This window comes from Centroberyx affinis, unplaced genomic scaffold (genome assembly GCF_046629955.1).
Source record: "Centroberyx affinis isolate AG114_WGS23_722 - 3 ecotype Tasmania unplaced genomic scaffold, CSIRO-AGI_Caff_v1 ptg003720l_1, whole genome shotgun sequence".
NCBI lineage: Eukaryota > Metazoa > Chordata > Actinopteri > Beryciformes > Berycidae > Centroberyx > Centroberyx affinis.
The window spans coordinates 104,551-121,070 of record NW_027281604.1 but is presented as its reverse complement, the minus strand read 5'-3'; the positions used below and the strand labels follow the sequence as shown (position 1 = coordinate 121,070).

At 41.9% G+C, this 16,520-nt stretch overlaps 2 protein-coding genes across 2 annotated transcripts; one reads left to right on the top strand and one right to left on the bottom strand.

Moving 5' to 3' along the window:
• The first annotated feature begins 4,758 nt into the window (after positions 1-4,758).
• pou5f3 (POU domain, class 5, transcription factor 3) lies at positions 4,759-7,447 on the top strand. Its single transcript, XM_071540795.1, has 5 exons — positions 4,759-5,520; positions 5,696-5,807; positions 6,482-6,612; positions 6,922-7,086; positions 7,190-7,447. Exons 1-5 carry the CDS (start codon positions 4,759-4,761, stop codon positions 7,445-7,447), a joined length of 1,428 nt encoding a protein of 475 aa, XP_071396896.1.
• A 3,115-nt stretch (positions 7,448-10,562) lies between these two features.
• On the bottom strand, positions 10,563-16,452 carry fut7 (fucosyltransferase 7 (alpha (1,3) fucosyltransferase)). Its single transcript, XM_071540796.1, has 3 exons — positions 16,331-16,452; positions 14,592-14,686; positions 10,563-12,923 (listed from the first exon to the last, which is right to left on the bottom strand). The coding sequence occupies exons 2-3, from the start codon at positions 14,592-14,594 to the stop codon at positions 11,835-11,837; spliced, it is 1,092 nt and encodes a 363-aa protein (XP_071396897.1). The 5' UTR covers positions 14,595-14,686; positions 16,331-16,452; the 3' UTR covers positions 10,563-11,834.
• Between the last annotated feature and the right edge of the window lie 68 nt (positions 16,453-16,520).

Here is a 16,520-nt window from a genome sequence, read left to right as displayed (position 1 = left end):
TCAGTCTCCTGTCCCCATTGAGCCTCATGCCATGGGCCGTTAAAGCCCATTGTGCCGGCGGACGGTGGAAGGAAGGCAGCCATTGGCTAGCAGATGAAGACCCGGGGTGGGTGGAGGGTCCGTGAAGGTGGGTGTCAAAGGCAGGGCCGTTAGGAAGAAAATCAAAAAGCCATCAGACTTTGTGGGAGAAGATTGTGCTGCTCAACAGGAGGGGTACTGAGAATGCAGGGTTACCTTTTGAAATAGTTCAGTAACTTTAAAAACTAGTGGTGGTTGAGTTCTGAGTGGAGGCTGAGCGGTCGTCTGGGCATGTTTTGGTCCAATTTTGTTTCGAGCACAAAAATGTGTCTTTAGATACATTCTATGAAAACATTACATTACATTAGGCTACATTATGTCATTTAGCAGACTTACAATAAGTGCATTTTGTCAACAGTAGTCTTCATCAGCTAAACCTTCAATGGGAATATCATAAGAACAATAAAACAAATCTCTAATTACAATAAAATTGCTTTTTTGGTCATGTTGTGTGGGGAAGACTGGACTAGATTACAGTGTCGCTTTTATTTTCAATTTTCTTACATCAGTGACAACAGATATCTAGCCGGGCTGTGGAGTAGACATCAGTAGGCATTATGGCTTTTATAATAATTTGATTATAACAGAAGTGCTCATCTGGTAACTGTTTACCATTTAAGCCATGGTGAACATGGTGACTAGTGCACCTAGATCAGTGTGCTATTTTGAGAAGCCTTATGAATATGCATGAGGAACCTATACGTCTCCAAATGAAACACAATATCATGTGTGAAACATTCATAATGGCATTACATGAAAGTAAAGTCTATCTTTGGCTCAGTTTATAGAAGCAATGACTCCACGGCCTGCATTTATGAAGTATAGGCAATATGAGTAGAAATAAAGAAACAGGAATATGATCTGGTAACATTTCAACTTTTAAACCATTAGATTCACATTTTAGGCATTTAGCTGATACTTTTACCCATAAAGACTTAGAATGAGTCAGCAGGTAAGAGATTCACACACACACTTCAACTAGATACAACTGTGATTTCCCAGGTTTAGGACGGCCTCTCTCACCACAAGGCCAAAGTCACTGCGATTGTGGTCAGATCCCATCTGCATCACGTTTCTTAGAATAGGACCACTGGTCAGATCCCATGACCATAGGGAACTTCACTATTACCCAAAAAATTAAGCTGGTTTCACATTAACTGTATCAGATATCACATGTATCAGTGCAGTATTGCTATTTGTTTAATGCGTACAGCCTGCCCTAGACTATAATAATAATAATAATAATAATAATAATAATAATAATAATAATAATAATAATAATAATAATAATAATAATAATAATAATAATAATAATAATAATTTATAATAATAATAGGCTAAGGTTCAAGTCAGAGTCAGTTTTCTCTTTCTTTTATCTCAGACTTTCTCTCCCTCTCACTGAGCTCAGCTGGACCGGCCCTGTGAGCAGAGAGCAGATCTCTGAGGTGTCTTGAAGAGGCCACTTAAAAGAGCTAAAGACAAGATCTGAGACATCTGGGGGCTTTTCAGCTAAATCCCTGGACGCCCCCTCACCCATCTCCTCCTCACTGTACCAGGCTATTCAGGACCGTCCCCCCCTCCTCCCTCCCTCCTTTGGACTCCCTGAGAGCCCTGTGCTCCGCTGTCCCTTTCTCTCTGAAGCCCTGCCTGAGTCTACTATCTCTCTCGCTGTCTGTCTTTTGCATGACAATTCTTCTCCCAAGTCCATGGCCCAGGACAATGCCTGTATAGTTGGGGTTTGATGTCTTTTAAGCTATTGACAGGCCCCTGCGGTCTCCTCAAGGTCCCCTGGTCCTACAACTACATGCTTTGTATCTGGGAGAACAGAGAGAGACCAGATCCCCTGGTTGTAGCCTAGAAAGAGCTGATATGGGAAGTTCTGAAAAGGAGCTTCTGCCTATACTCTGTGGCAGTGGTTCTCAACCTGGGGGCCGGGACCCCCCAGGGGGTCGCAAGATCATATTGGGGGGTCACAAGATGATTTATGGGATAGGGAAAATGAAACATATGTATTTCTACTGCACAAATTTATTATCATGTCTATTTTTCAGATTTTTCCTCCTCTGATAATTGAATGAAACAACCTGAAAAGGGAAAATCATTCTTTGGTTGAACTGTTCACCACTCTGCATGTGCAGCCTGAGATGGGGGCCTGTGATTTTAAGGGGTCACAAGCTAAAAAGGTTGAGAACCACTGATCTATAGTAAGGACAAATATAGAGGGGTGAGATTCAGTGCCAGGTTTACCAAATTTGGCTCAAGTCTCTGAACATTGATGCTCATTCCTTTCAAGCTGGATGTGTGTACACTAAGCAGGGGGATAGTCTATAAGCGTGTAAAGGATTAAAGAAATTTACAAAATCAACAGGTTTTTTACAACTGCAGACAACATTGTTGTGCTTGGACCTGTGTTTTGAACTTTTATGCCAATATGTCAGACTGGATGCCGAGGTATTATCCCACCCATGTACTACAGGACTAGGGAAGGCCTGCAGACGGTCCCTCCTTGGACCGACAGACCTCTAGAGTGAAACTTCAGCCTGGTGTTTGTTTCAGAGGAGGGGGGGTGGGTGTGGGGCGGAATCAAAGGGTTGAGACTTATTGTTCCAATCTGAAAAGGAGCTAATGGTCGACCATCGCAACTCGGGATCTGAAATCCACGGGGTGCCCCGGGGCCAAGTCGTACAATGGCACCCCCTCTCCCTTCCCGCAGTGCGTCTTCCTGCCGCAATCTGCGGCCAACGACTCGCACTGGGGGAGCGCATCTGTACCGGTGCTGCGGCCATCCAGGCTTTTGAATGGCCACCGATCAAGGGTGAATGGCAGAAGTTCACCTCAATGCTGTTGGCTGTTTTATGATTTTCCTCCCAGTTTTCTCCTATTTCTAGTCTGGTTTGTGGTTCTAAATTAAAAGTAGCCCTATTCTCATCAAATCAAAATTCAGTCTTCACGCAGGCAGATTTTTGTCTGCGACATAGATTTATAGGCTAGCTACTGTAAAAATGTTTAATTTAGTATTGAGTCTTAAAATCGTGTTTTCCTGTATACAAGTGGAACCATGTGCCAAAGTGAAAACATCTGTCTGGGTGAGATAGGCCTATCTCACTTTCCAATGCAGTTTAACCTGTTTCGAGAAATGCCTTGAAACAGTAGCCTGTTGAAATAAAGCAGATCATTCAGCTATTAACAGAGTAATGCGACTTGATGGGAGATGTTTTTCTCTTGTTTAAAGAAAACATGAGAAGTATCACCACAAGACTAAATGATTTGTTAACATGGATAGGCTATTTCTGCAGTGTTTCAAATCTTTAGAAATGGCCTAAAAATAGAAATATCTGCATTGGCTGTTTTTCGCCCATATCAACAGTGTTTCTCAAATATTTTTGAAACATAGACCTATATGTCACTTTCATTTTAAACAGCTCAGATCTAAAGGCTTCATACTAAGCCTAATTAGGCACAAATTCTGGAGCTTTACCCCCAAACAAGCTTTCACCTCAACTTGACAACACTATCTTGTTCTCCCTTATCTGCTACAGTCTATCATGGGTGCAAATTTCACCCTGTGCTTTGCCGATGTCACTTGCTTTCTAATCTATTAAATATGGCCTAGCTAATCTGAAGTTAAGCATATCTAAATTTACCCGTTTCCAGGTTATTTGATGTAGTCCTACTGTCAAAGCATTTTGAAAACATTAAATGAATTAGCCTAGCCTATGATTGTTGCACAGGCCTGCCTTTTTTCCTTTTCATATTAAATGGAGCCCAGTTAAACAATTTTATTTGTTTGATCATATTTATTTAGGCTTACATTCTCAACAATTTGTTAGTTTAAATGTTAGTGATTGAAATGGATTCAGGCCATACTGAAACCTCAATCACGGGGATTTTAATATCAAAGCCATCTCCTTAAGGGTGAATAATTTAAACAAACTGAGCATAATGATTCATGAGGTGAGCTAGTTATAGTGTTACAGTATGTATGTATTTACAAGAGCAGCTACCCATGCCTATTTAGCAATGTAAATAGGCCTAGCCTACTAAATATTCCAGGTGGATACACTTTGAATTGGTGAATTATGGATATTTTCCTGGGTGATGATTTTGCATTGCGCGCGAAGAATACTGTTTAAATTCAATTGATTGTAGAAAACGTGGTTAGTAGCCTAGATGACCAAATTGGCTCAATGGTATGGGAAAACACGCCCACTATTTTGGGAAGAATCAAGGTCATTCACAAATTCACCATCAGCCGTGCGCAATTGTCTCTGGTAGCCAATGGGTGAAGAGATCGCTCAATCTCCAACACCGCACCCCTTGATTCGGAAAACCTGTGGAGCCAAGGCTAGAGAGGGGCATTTGAGCTTGAAGGTGAGGTGGGTGGCGGTGGTGGACTCAACTTTGTGGACTATTAGGCCGTAGCCTCGTTGGTGGTTATCTCGCACCACAACTGCTTGGGCCTACATTTCTGCACAGATTTGCCCAAAGACGGACCGCTTGTGAACCGTCGGACAGACGCCGGTTTACTTCTGGAAGGCTTCTCCTTCACCTCTCCGTGTTGGGTTTGTTCGTTAAGTTTAAACGGATGAGCAGGCTTAAAATCAATCGCCGCTAGTTTTATGTTGTTTTTTTTTATCTATGTATTGTGGCCTTACTGTATTATAGCATATCGCCTGAGAAATGTCTGAAAGATCCCAGAGCCCGATTTCAGAGTGCAACAGCCGGCCGTATGACTTCAGCCGGGCCAACCCCTACACCCAGATTTTGGGTCAGGAGGGTCTGGGCAGCGCTGGCTCCCTCCAGCTTCCTCACGGCGTCCTGCAAGACCCGAGCCTTCTTTTCAACAAAACGGCCTATAATGGGATCACACCGGCCACTCAGACTTTTTTCCCGTTCCCACCGGTCGGCGGTGACTACAGGGGGTCCGACCTGCAGGCTGGAGAGTTTGGTCAACCCAAACATTGGTATCCTTTCGCAGCACCAGAGTACACCGGGCAGGTACCCGGGGTAACAGCAGCCACCCAGCCTACAAACCTGAGTCCTCCGATTGCCGAGACCAGGGAACAGATCAAATTGCCTGAAATAAAGACTGAGAAGGACGACAGTGATGGTTACTCTACGGAGATAAAGGTTCAACAATACCCAACACCATCAGCCTCCGCCGCCGTGCACCATGGAGTCTACTATTCAACCCCCTGGAACCCATCCTTCTGGCCCGGCCTCACCCATATCACGCCACCCGGTACCAATAACCAAAACCCGTCGACATCATCTGCATCATCCCCATCTCTGTCCCCATCGCCCCCAAGCAACGGGCTTCCAGGGAACGCGTTTTTCAGCGGGGCCTCGACCCAGACTGTCCCCGGGCCCCAGGCGCAGAACCTGGCGTCCGCACGGAGCAGCGGGTCCTCAAGCGGCGGATGCAGCGACTCTGAGGAGGAGGTAAGAACACATTCCCTTTGGATTATGTCTCTGATTTGAACCAAATATTACAACTGGTATTGTTTAGCAGCAATGTGCCATTTCACATTATTGGGTAGATCATCTTTATACGTGCCAACGGTGGACAATTCCATTTCTCAGTATAGATATTCTGATCCAATTTCCTCTCCTACAGGAGAACCTTTCCACTGAGGAACTGGAGCAGTTTGCCAAGGAGCTCAAACACAAACGCATAACCTTGGGTTTCACTCAAGCTGATGTAGGCCTTGCCCTGGGTAACCTTTATGGTAAGTTTGGACATGTAGCCTCTATGCATTGTACTCATTATGTCAAATGCTATTGCATATTAGTGCTGGTTATGGAAGTTCTGATCAGGCTGCATAAAATAGAAACCAGTGACATGGAAGACACCTGACAAAGACTGATCCAAGTTGTGATGACAACATGATGAGATCTTACCAAACTAGAAACCAGAGTCACAACACTAATCTATGATGCTTTGCCAAGATGTTCAACATGGAGCTGCTCCATTGACAGTGAATGGGGGGCCTGTGTGGACTAACAAAGGACTTTAGGGAGTTTGAGCTCAAACTAAGCCCACAAACTAAGCTTCATTTCATGATGGCATCAACTCATCTGAACCAGGAATTTTAACCGCATCCCTGAAAATCACACCGGAAACATGTTTTCCTGTACATTCTCAGTGGAGGTATGCATTGGTGTGATGTCATCAGTTTGGCTGGGACAATCTCTTGTCTATGGCTGCAAGTAAACTAAATGTTCACTAATGCTAATTAAACTGTCTTGGGCCAACTCCTGAAACTGAGCAGTATACAATAATCACTGGTCTCAGATCAGGACACTCGGCACACTTGAAGCTTATATCAAGATTTTCGTTTTTCAGTCAACAATTTGAGCTTATTGCCATGTGATATTTGACATTTTGTTTATGTGCACACAGGTAAGATGTTCAGCCAGACGACTATTTGCCGTTTTGAGGCTCTCCAGCTGAGCTTTAAGAACATGTGCAAACTGAAGCCCCTCCTCCAGAGATGGCTGAACGAGGCTGAGACTTCAGACAATCCCCAGGATGTAAGTCTGCAACTCTCACCTGTCACTTTTAACCCTGTTATGAAACCACTTCCTGCTGAGCATAACCGGTGGCTGTAATGAGGCTATATAGTGATTGCAAGAAACCTCACTTGAACCTGGGCCTACATGACTCCAATCAAAGGAGAATAACCATAGTCAAGCCCCAATTCTGTACAGTAGGCCTACATAGTCAGTCCTAATAGCAAGAACTAACCATACTGCATAGTGTGGTATGTGGCAAATAAACATGTTGCAACATGAGTATTCAACATGGCATCAAATCTTATTAACATGTTTCTGATTTCTCAGATGTACAAGATTGAGCGAGTATTTGTTGACACCAGAAAGAGGAAGAGAAGGACCAGTTTGGAGGGGACGGTGCGTTCTGCTCTGGAGTCCTACTTTGTCAAGTGTCCCAAGCCCAACACCCAGGAGATTACACACATCTCCGATGACCTGGGCCTGGAGAGAGATGTAAGATATAAACTGCAACTGATGGCGTTTGCCTTTACATGACATCTGTGTCTAGTCGGCCACATTTTTGGGTTGTGTGTATGATTGGTGTTGTTTTTGGTAGGTGGTACGTGTCTGGTTCTGCAACCGCAGACAGAAGGGTAAGCGCCTGGCCTTGCCATTGGATGAGGAGTGTGAGGGCCAGTACTACGAGCAGAGTCCTCCCCCACTAAACATGGCCCCTTCCCCCATCCCCAGCCAGGGTTACCCTGCTTCCAGCTACCCCGGAGCCCCTCCTACTCTCTACATGCCCACCCTTCACCGGCCCGACGTCTTCAAGCAGGCCCTGCACCCCGGACTGGTGAGTCATCTGACTGGATAAACATGTTTCGGTAGTCTCAGCCAGCCCCGCAAATTCTCTCTCCACCCAACTGAGCTATCTATCCAACCCCCACTCAAGCTGGAGACTGTCCCCGATATCTAGTCACATCTAGATCATCTGTGGATCGTTGGGTGGAAACATCCAACGTAAGGAGGCTCGTTTGACTGCAGTAATGAGATGGAACGTGGTTTCTTGTTCCCGTTGTGATGGTGGGAATCATTGAAAGACTGACCAAGACCACCTTGTCTTCCCCCATTATGTTTTGAGTCCCATCGATTCTGATTGATTGGTTATTCTGATTTATTGGTTATACCTCCTAATGAAGTTATATGGGTGGGTTGTTGCAATGGGACAATCATGCAGCCATCTTACCAGGGTAAACCATTCTCAAACTTGAACTATTTCTTTCTGCCATTCTTGAATAGTACATTGTGTATATACTACTTACCCCAAAGACTCCAATTATAGCAGGTTTAAAGCAATGCCCAGGTAAGATGGTTGCCATATGCTCCAATCCTGGAATGGACATGGTGTTTAAAATATGTGCAGGGTTACGGAGCCAGGACGCTCCTGCAGGTACCGCAGAATTACTGTAAATCCTGGATAGGTTTTCTGTGGTGCAGAGGAAGGAAGATCAGGCTAATCAAGGGAATCATAGTTTTAGTATTTAAAGGAAATATCACCCTAAAACAGAATTCACATGTTCAGGTCAATTGAATACATTTTTGTGGGTGCAACAACTAATGGAGCAGCTCCAGGTTTCATCTCTTGAAAATACAAGCCATAGTCAGTTTCAGTTTTGTCGACTTTGCGTTTTTTTTGTTTTTGTTTGTTTTTTTGCTTTTTTAGGTTTTTGCATCCCAATGAGCTCTGTCTTAATGTAAGAAGAAAACGGAAATGATCCCATACCCCTGTGAAAGCTCCCTTCATTCATAATGGAGCAGCTTCAGGATTTGCCTCATGATAGTTTTGGTTTTAGCTTTGAGAGATTTGTCTGTTCACAAATTTCGACTAAGCCGTCCAACATCATAGAAATACAGTATATAGACTATGCAAATTCTCATTTAGGGTGCATTTTCCATTAGATGATGCTTTTGCACAAAGTGGTTTTGGATATTGAGTTAATTTCTTATTTGAATATTGTGTCCCTCTTATCTGTGCAGATGTGAAGCTTTGTAATCTATGGTTGTTGGTGATTAACATTATTGGCAAACCTTTTCAGCTTCAATGGGTGGTGAGATTCAAAGTAATATTTTGAGGGAATATGTCTTATAAACTTGAAGTGATTTGTCGCCCACAAATATCTTAGCTGCTAATTCTGCCAATTAAGCTGTATTGCACACTGTCAGCATTTTCTTTTAATGCTTCACTGAGGGGAAACGTAGATCCTAGTGGGGAAAGGCTGCGATGAGATGATCATGTCTGACCAGATGAATCAACTCAATCAAATTAGCATTAGAACAGCCAAAATCCTAACCATTCCACCACTCCCCCTTTTTACAATTTAATCTCAAAGGGTTTTTATCTTTGTGAAATGCTGAATAACACTAGATTGGTAAAAGTCAATGGCTGGATGCTCAGTGGGTTCATTTGACAAACGGAGGTGGATAATAACTACTTACAACTACTTGTAGATTTAAAACTACTCATGAGTACTTCTCAATGTCCGGACAAATTTTAAGCTTTTGCTCGTTTTTACTTGGGTAACCATAATTTTTGGAAACGAGGACAGTCATTTGAAGTCACGTCTCTTGACATTGTCCCCCATGATTCAAAATCCTGAAGTGACCAAAATAAATTATTTGCAGGACCATGCCAAAAAGTGTCATCAGTAGCCGAAACTTTGGGGTACAATATCTTAATGGATTTTACTCTATTTTTGACTAAATTAGTATTATCAGTGAGCTACCCTTGTTTTGATCTGGTTTGACTAAAATTTACTGAGTAAGAGTGCCTCTGCTTGAGTAAAGTGTCCTGTTGTGTCAATATCTATATCAAACCTGATCACTGAAGCTGATGCTAAAACCTTAATGTGCCTGATTATTTGTCACAATCTTTGCTTTGTCTTGTTACAGCTACAGTCATTTCCATTTTGTGTGTGACACATTTCCCGTGACTTTATTTTTTTTTCCTCAACTGATTCTTTGTAAATGGATTATATTGTAATTTATTTAAACATTCGCTACCCTGAGATGTTTTCACTCAAGCACCCTAAACCTTACCTGTATCTCTGCACCTAGTAATTAAATGAAATTACTTTACTTCAAACTGTTTTCGCTTCGTTGTCTTTTTCCATGTCGAAGCTGTCCATCTGTATGTTGAGATGCATGCTTTTTAATTTTTCAGAGTAACATTTTTGCACGTCCCACCAGAAATTGAGTAAGCGCTGTTTTGTAATGCAGATGTAGTTTAGTGACATTCCATTAAGCCAGCATGCCTTTCATTTACAACCAAACCTTGCTTTCTCATTAGTGACTAGGATTAAGAAATGAAGGAACCAAGTTTACTCTAATATGTGTTAGACATGTCAGCAGGCTGAGGTTGTCACTGCCTAGAATTGCTCAATATGTCCATTTACAAACTTCCTCAAATTTGAGGAAGTTTGTCTTCAGTTCATGGGTTTCCATCAAACACTTTTAGAAATCCCAACCATCATTTCATATTTCCTATTCAAAAATCTTTGTCTACCAAGGCTCATTCAGGCATCTTTTAGTGGATGCACCATGATCAGAAACTTCCATTTACATTAAGCCGTATGCTGTAGCACACAGCTGTGACTTCTGTTAATGTGTGTTGTAAGCCTGACAGGCAATGAATCATGTGTTTAACGTACATGGATCACGCTAAGCATGACCACTGTGTTATATTTTGTTCAAGTCCTTTATTGTCAAATGTGCAGAAATGCAGGGTTATCTGTACAATGAAATGCTTAGGGCGAGGTTCAGGTCAAACCACGTAATCTTCGGAGTCAATCTATCCCTGGAGATGAATAATGGCACAGGGCAGTTTAGTGTCACCTTAGAGGTAAAGTGTGAGGGATGATGTCATCACAGCCGAATCAAAGTAGTTGTACAACAAATGCACAGTGGAAAATGTTCAGATTTAATTTAATTGGTTTATTTTTCAGGGACAATGCACATCAATCAACGGTCAAACTGTAAATGAGCCAGAGTTAGCCAGAAAGACTAGTTTTCATCTGCTGTCCCTGGCCAGATGTTTAAAAGGCAGTGTAAAATTTCAAATAAGATAGAATTAAAATGCATGTGTCACAGAGATAAAGAACTAAGTAAGTGACACAAGAAAGGCAATAAAACAAGAAAGGACAGATTAGCAGACAATGGCATGTAGACAATAACATAGACTATAGCATGTGCCGGACAGAACAAACACACCTACAGTAAAAGCACATATATGACACTAGAGCACATAGCATACACATCAGCACGGACAATAGCATGCACTGAACAACACAAATGCACATACTAGAGGCAAGACAAGCAAGGAGGACAAGACAGTTGGCAAGATGTCGGCAGAAGCATCGGTTGCAGTACTAATGTATACATGTCTAGCTATTAATAAGCCATAACTTCAGCTGCCCTGTGAAGGAACGGTAAGTACTAAGTTCTCTAATATGCGCTGGTACTGAATTCCATTCCTGCGACCCCTTAACTGAGAATGCAGAGTGGCCAAAGGCACTTTTTCTAATGGGTACAACACAGTCTCCTCGAGTTGAACCTCTGGTTGCCCGATCTGGTCAATGTTTTTCCAGAGTAGTGAACTACATGTAATTAAACTAGTAGTTAAACTACATTTTGCAGTAGCTTGCTGGTAGTTCAACTACATTCATATTTACATAGTGATTTTTTTGCCATTTTTTGTGTAGTTAACTACTGAAACTACAAACTACAAACAATTTTGGGCCATAAAAGGAAAGGAATGATTTTTTATTTTTATTTTACCATTACTGTAGCCTAATTGAACCCCCTTTGACCAGCTCCGCCTCCTTTTAGAATTTATACTGCAGGAGCGAATGGCGAATCCATCACATTAAGGAAGCAAGCTCTTTAAGTGCAGTTTCATTGTGACTTTAGTTTTCTTTTGTGTTGCTCTGATTATTCCTGATCTGCCGATTATTTTCTTTGCACAGTAATAAAACAGGGAATCAGATGGGAAAAATGATAAATTAAAATTAAGAGTGTGAAGAGAACACAAAGTAGAAAAATGTATAACAAAGCATAACACAAGGGAAATATAATAATCTAGTCCTGATGCAGAAACAGAAGTTATAGATTGTATTAGGAGTGTGCCAAAAATGCTTAGGTGGTAAAAATCCCAATGATGTATATTAGCCATTGACATCATACCACATCTACATATATGTGTGGGTTCATTCAGTGGCATTAACCCAGGCCTGCAGGTCTGAGTAAATCTTCTGTTGAGGTAAACTGTTGTACTGAGAGCAGATCCTGCACAGTCTCTCTCTCCAATCTGTGTGCAACTTCACTTTCCAATGTTGCTTCCAACTAAAATAGTCAGCATAGCTTTCCTTGTCCTCTGCCAGTTGTTTTAGATACTTTCCCAAGTCCTCTACAGACGCAAACTCATCAACATGGATGAAAGAGTTGGGCGGAGCCACAGCTTTGTAAAAATCCAAGGACGGTCCCAGGACAACAGGCACCGCCCCCGCTTGGTAGGCATTCCTCCACAGCTTCTCTGTGATATAATCCTTGGAGATCGAGTTCTCAAAGGCCAGGTAGAAGAAGCAGCGGGAGATGGTGGGCAAGAGGTCTTGGGAAGACAGCCATTTCTTTATCCACCGCCCGTACACCGTCACAGGAACGACGGCGTTCAGGTTGTTGTAGACTTTGCTTCTCCTGTAGTGGGCCTTATAGTTGCTGACCACCCAACAGACCAGAGCGCTCTTATTCAGGGGAACAGCAGCCTCTGTGCCCCCTTCAACTCCGCACTCCCTATCGCCAGTTTCCTTTGGCTGCAGCTCCCCATAGGAGATAGTAATATCAGCATCCCTCCTGTAGGACATGGTCAGGTTGAAGACGTTCGCATACGGCCGCAAGTCCCCGTTGTTTTCTGGGGACTCCAGGGACATCCAGACCCACATCTGGCCCCGGGGCCGTGGAAGGTGGAGGGGCAGCTTTTGGCGGCCCTTTATTAGTTCTCTGTTGTGGAATACTACAACATCGGCTGTGTGGTGCAAGGAGCGCTGGTCTGTCAGTCTGCAGTGGGGGATGTGGTAGCGGTCCCAGCACACGTCACCCTTCAGGCTGTAAGAGCGGCCAAAGGGCCAGTACCACAGCAGGATGGTCACGTCACGCCTGATAATGTGACCGTTGCTGAAGATGGAGGGATTTATGGCTGTCAGCCATCCACCAAGGAAGAAGAGAGGTAAAACACAGAGGAAGAGGAAGAGCCGCTTCCTCATTGAATTGAGCAAGGTCTTTTTAGTGTTTTTACGCCCCTGTCAAAAAAGGGAATCAAGAAGTAGCATTATGGAAGTACAATGAGATATTTATGTCTTTACCATTTGCAAATATATGTCAGATGAACTGGTGACAGCAATAAATAAAAGTTAATACTTGAACTGCTAAGATACTATTACTCCTGATAGCAACCAACAGGTCAGTGTTACCTCTCATATTGCTTTCCATCGATTTTACACAAAATCCTGGAACTACCAAGAGTTATATTTTTATTTCAGCATGACCACAAGAACCAGCATCTATCATGTATAACATGAATATGACTAAAACCTAACTTGATAAACCAATATAAACCAACAATATATGGTCAGGTTAATTTCACCTTTTGGCTGGAATACATATAAATGCTTATTTATTCTTTGTGTTTTGTCTTAGCTTGTGAAATGCTGAACACCACAGATAGGTGGAAAGTCATCACATGGTTATAATTTAGACTTGAAATCAAAGAAAAGATCAAATGTGACCTGTTGGAGGTTCTAGTCATAATTACCACGTGTGAAAAAACATATTTAAGTTTAAACGTTTTCACACTTGACATTTCGATTTGACTCTCAAATGGTTTCCCTAACCGTAACCTTATCTATGGTAACATCAATGTGAGCTGTAACCACAGCAGCAGCCCTGTGACAGGATGCAGGAATAGACAATACAACACGTGAAGGCAAGAACAATGATCACTACCATGTGTTATAGTATGATTAATTAGCAACATATGTAAATTAATAATGAATAAAGTGTAGGCTATAATGCTATAGTACCTAGAGCTTGAACATATATACAGCTCCACTACAAACATTTACAGATAGTTGTATTTAAGATGAACATTACCATTGCAGATGGAGCCAGATGAATTTCTTCTAAGGGAGTGGCCATCAGCAAGATAGGGGAAGGTTCACAAAGTATTTCACAAAGCCTCCCCAGTGCATTATCATTTTAAGATTATATGTTGGAGGCAGGCCCATCTGGGCTGTGTGACTTTTAAGAAACTTCTTAAAGTCCATCTGTTTACAAGAGCCTTTAACAGTTATGGATGGTATTTCAATGCCTGTTGTTTTTGTTTGCATTTTGGCTGCTGGATGTTTATTTCTACTGTTTTGTTACCATTTACTACCTTTGCATGCTTTGTTCCTCAGTCTTTGTATGTCCTTCAAATTGTTGTATGGCTGCGTATGCACTTGTCCTGTTGTCTGTGCTGTGATGATTGTAGTACTTTGCGTATTAGAAAAGCACATTATGAATAAAGGCCATTATTATTGGTAGTAATTAAGTAGTAGTATAGGTAAGCAATATACTGTATGTGACACCAAATTCAAGTCTATGTGGGAGTCCACTTAATCAAGTTTTGACATACGTTATTCTTTAACATTGGACAGTTCAGTCCACGTCCTTTCTTGTGAACAAACATTTCTCAGAGCCAGACACAAGTTTTGGAGAATTAACTATTAATTTCTTGTTAATTACTGCTTGCAAGTACTGTTTGGTGAGACTTCTGTTGATACGACTGGTGGCCTAACTAGCATGATAGGCTACTGATACTGTTACTGAGGCCCTCAAACAAAAAGTAAGTGTGTTGAATTCATTAAAGTCCATCCTCCCATGTCCATCTCCCTCTACCAAGGTGAATGGTGAGCGTAGTGAGGACTCACCATCAGGTACTCGGGGCCAGTGTGAAAGGACTCATCACCAGGTCCTGATCTTATCAAGACATACTGTATCTCCGCTCAACTTGCAGGACTCTGATCTACATTGAGCAAAAAATAAGGAGAACATTGTACTTGAAGAACATCTGTCAGGGAAAAAAATGATCCCCTCAGTACCTGGATTAATATGCTGAATCAGATGTCTCTGTGAATACAAGTCTTTATTTATGCATGCATGGAGAGAAGCACATAACAACGAGGTCAGTAGTTCTCTGAAAAAGGATGATCAGAGCTACAACTTTTATACAGTGAGACAAATAACTCTCAAGGAATGTGTAGGGTGTTGCAGGCCTTACTCATCAAACTCCCAACTCCCAGTTAGAAGATAACTGACACTGTTTTTCTGCTAAGTCTGCCGGGCGAAGCACCAAGCACTCACTCTCTCAGTACATTTCCATGGTTCTAACACACAGATACATTTCACAGCATATAACAAGTTTAACAATCACACGTCCCTAAACTATTCATCCTTCATCATGACAATAGCTCATAAGGCACATTTACTTCTAAATGTTACAATCATAATGAAACGCAATACACATCATAGCTGCTTTTGCAAAAGCCAAAGCCAGAAAACATAAACTTTAAGTCAGACTGTATTTGTATTTGTATTTGTTTGTCCATGAACCAAAAGGGTGAAGGATTATCTAGATCAGTTTGGAAAAGATGTCTTCATATTTTGGACATGTGACTAGTAAATTAAACTTGAATATCAGGTCATGTAATACCATTCAGTCATATACACTGAGGACAAAGTATTGTGCAATAGATCACAGGCTAGAAATTAATAAGACTAAGTAAAGTCAATATATAACAACTGTAACTGAACTGTGCACAAAAATAGGACTGAGAAAGACTTAACACATGACAAGAGAAAGCACAGGAAGCTGTTGAAAATAAAACAAGATATTTTGGGTAAGATTTGTGTGCATGTGTGTGTGTGAGAGAGAGAGAGAGAGAGAGAAAGAGAGAGAGAGAGAGAGAGAAAAACTGTACACAAATTGTATAAACAGTTTACAGAAAAATTGTAAACAAATACACATTTGTCACATGCTTTTACACTTCTATTATATATTGGGAAGATGTAGTTTATGGACCAGAGCTAATACTTTGTGTTGGTCTAGAGATGTATTTGAACAGGAGCAAGATGAAGACAGGAATGCCTCGAGAATTGTTTTGACCTAGGGCCCCTAACACTCTGTACACGTTGGATAAAGACTGGGTATTAGTGTAATTATTCATTTTCTGAAGGGCCTTAAACACTCAGACTGTCAGTGAGGAATCCTGAACAGGATGTGGTCAGAGATTTATGGTGATATGAACAGGTTAGGAGTGGCACCGTTACATTTCCTTTGCAGGCTGTTAGACAGTATGCTGTGCAAAGACCATGCCAGTTTCGTTTCAACCCTCATCACTGAATTTATCTTCACAGTTCATTTGCAGTTCACTTGTTAAAACTGTTTTAATATATTGTCTATCACCAGCTTTGTAACTCTTGCCATAGAGAGCGAAACAGAAACGGAATCAGAATGTGTGAAAAACAAAATCTCACATGGACCATATCAATACTGGTGATAGAGATTAAACTTACCAAAACCTTGCAATAAAATAAAATAAAAGACATACACACACGCACATGAGCACACACACACACAGTAATACACCCCAAGTTTCCATGCACTAACCTGATCAAGAGATGAGCTACCGTCTGCGCTCCGTCTTCAGTCACCACTGATACCATTTGCGGCCAGAAAACAACCAGAGGAACAGAGGTGCGGTGGGAATGCAGCTCAGCTTTGAACGTTTTTCAAACCAAATGACAGTCCTCTTCTTACAAGGAAGCTGAGGTGCGCCTCTCTCAGAGATAGATGTTAA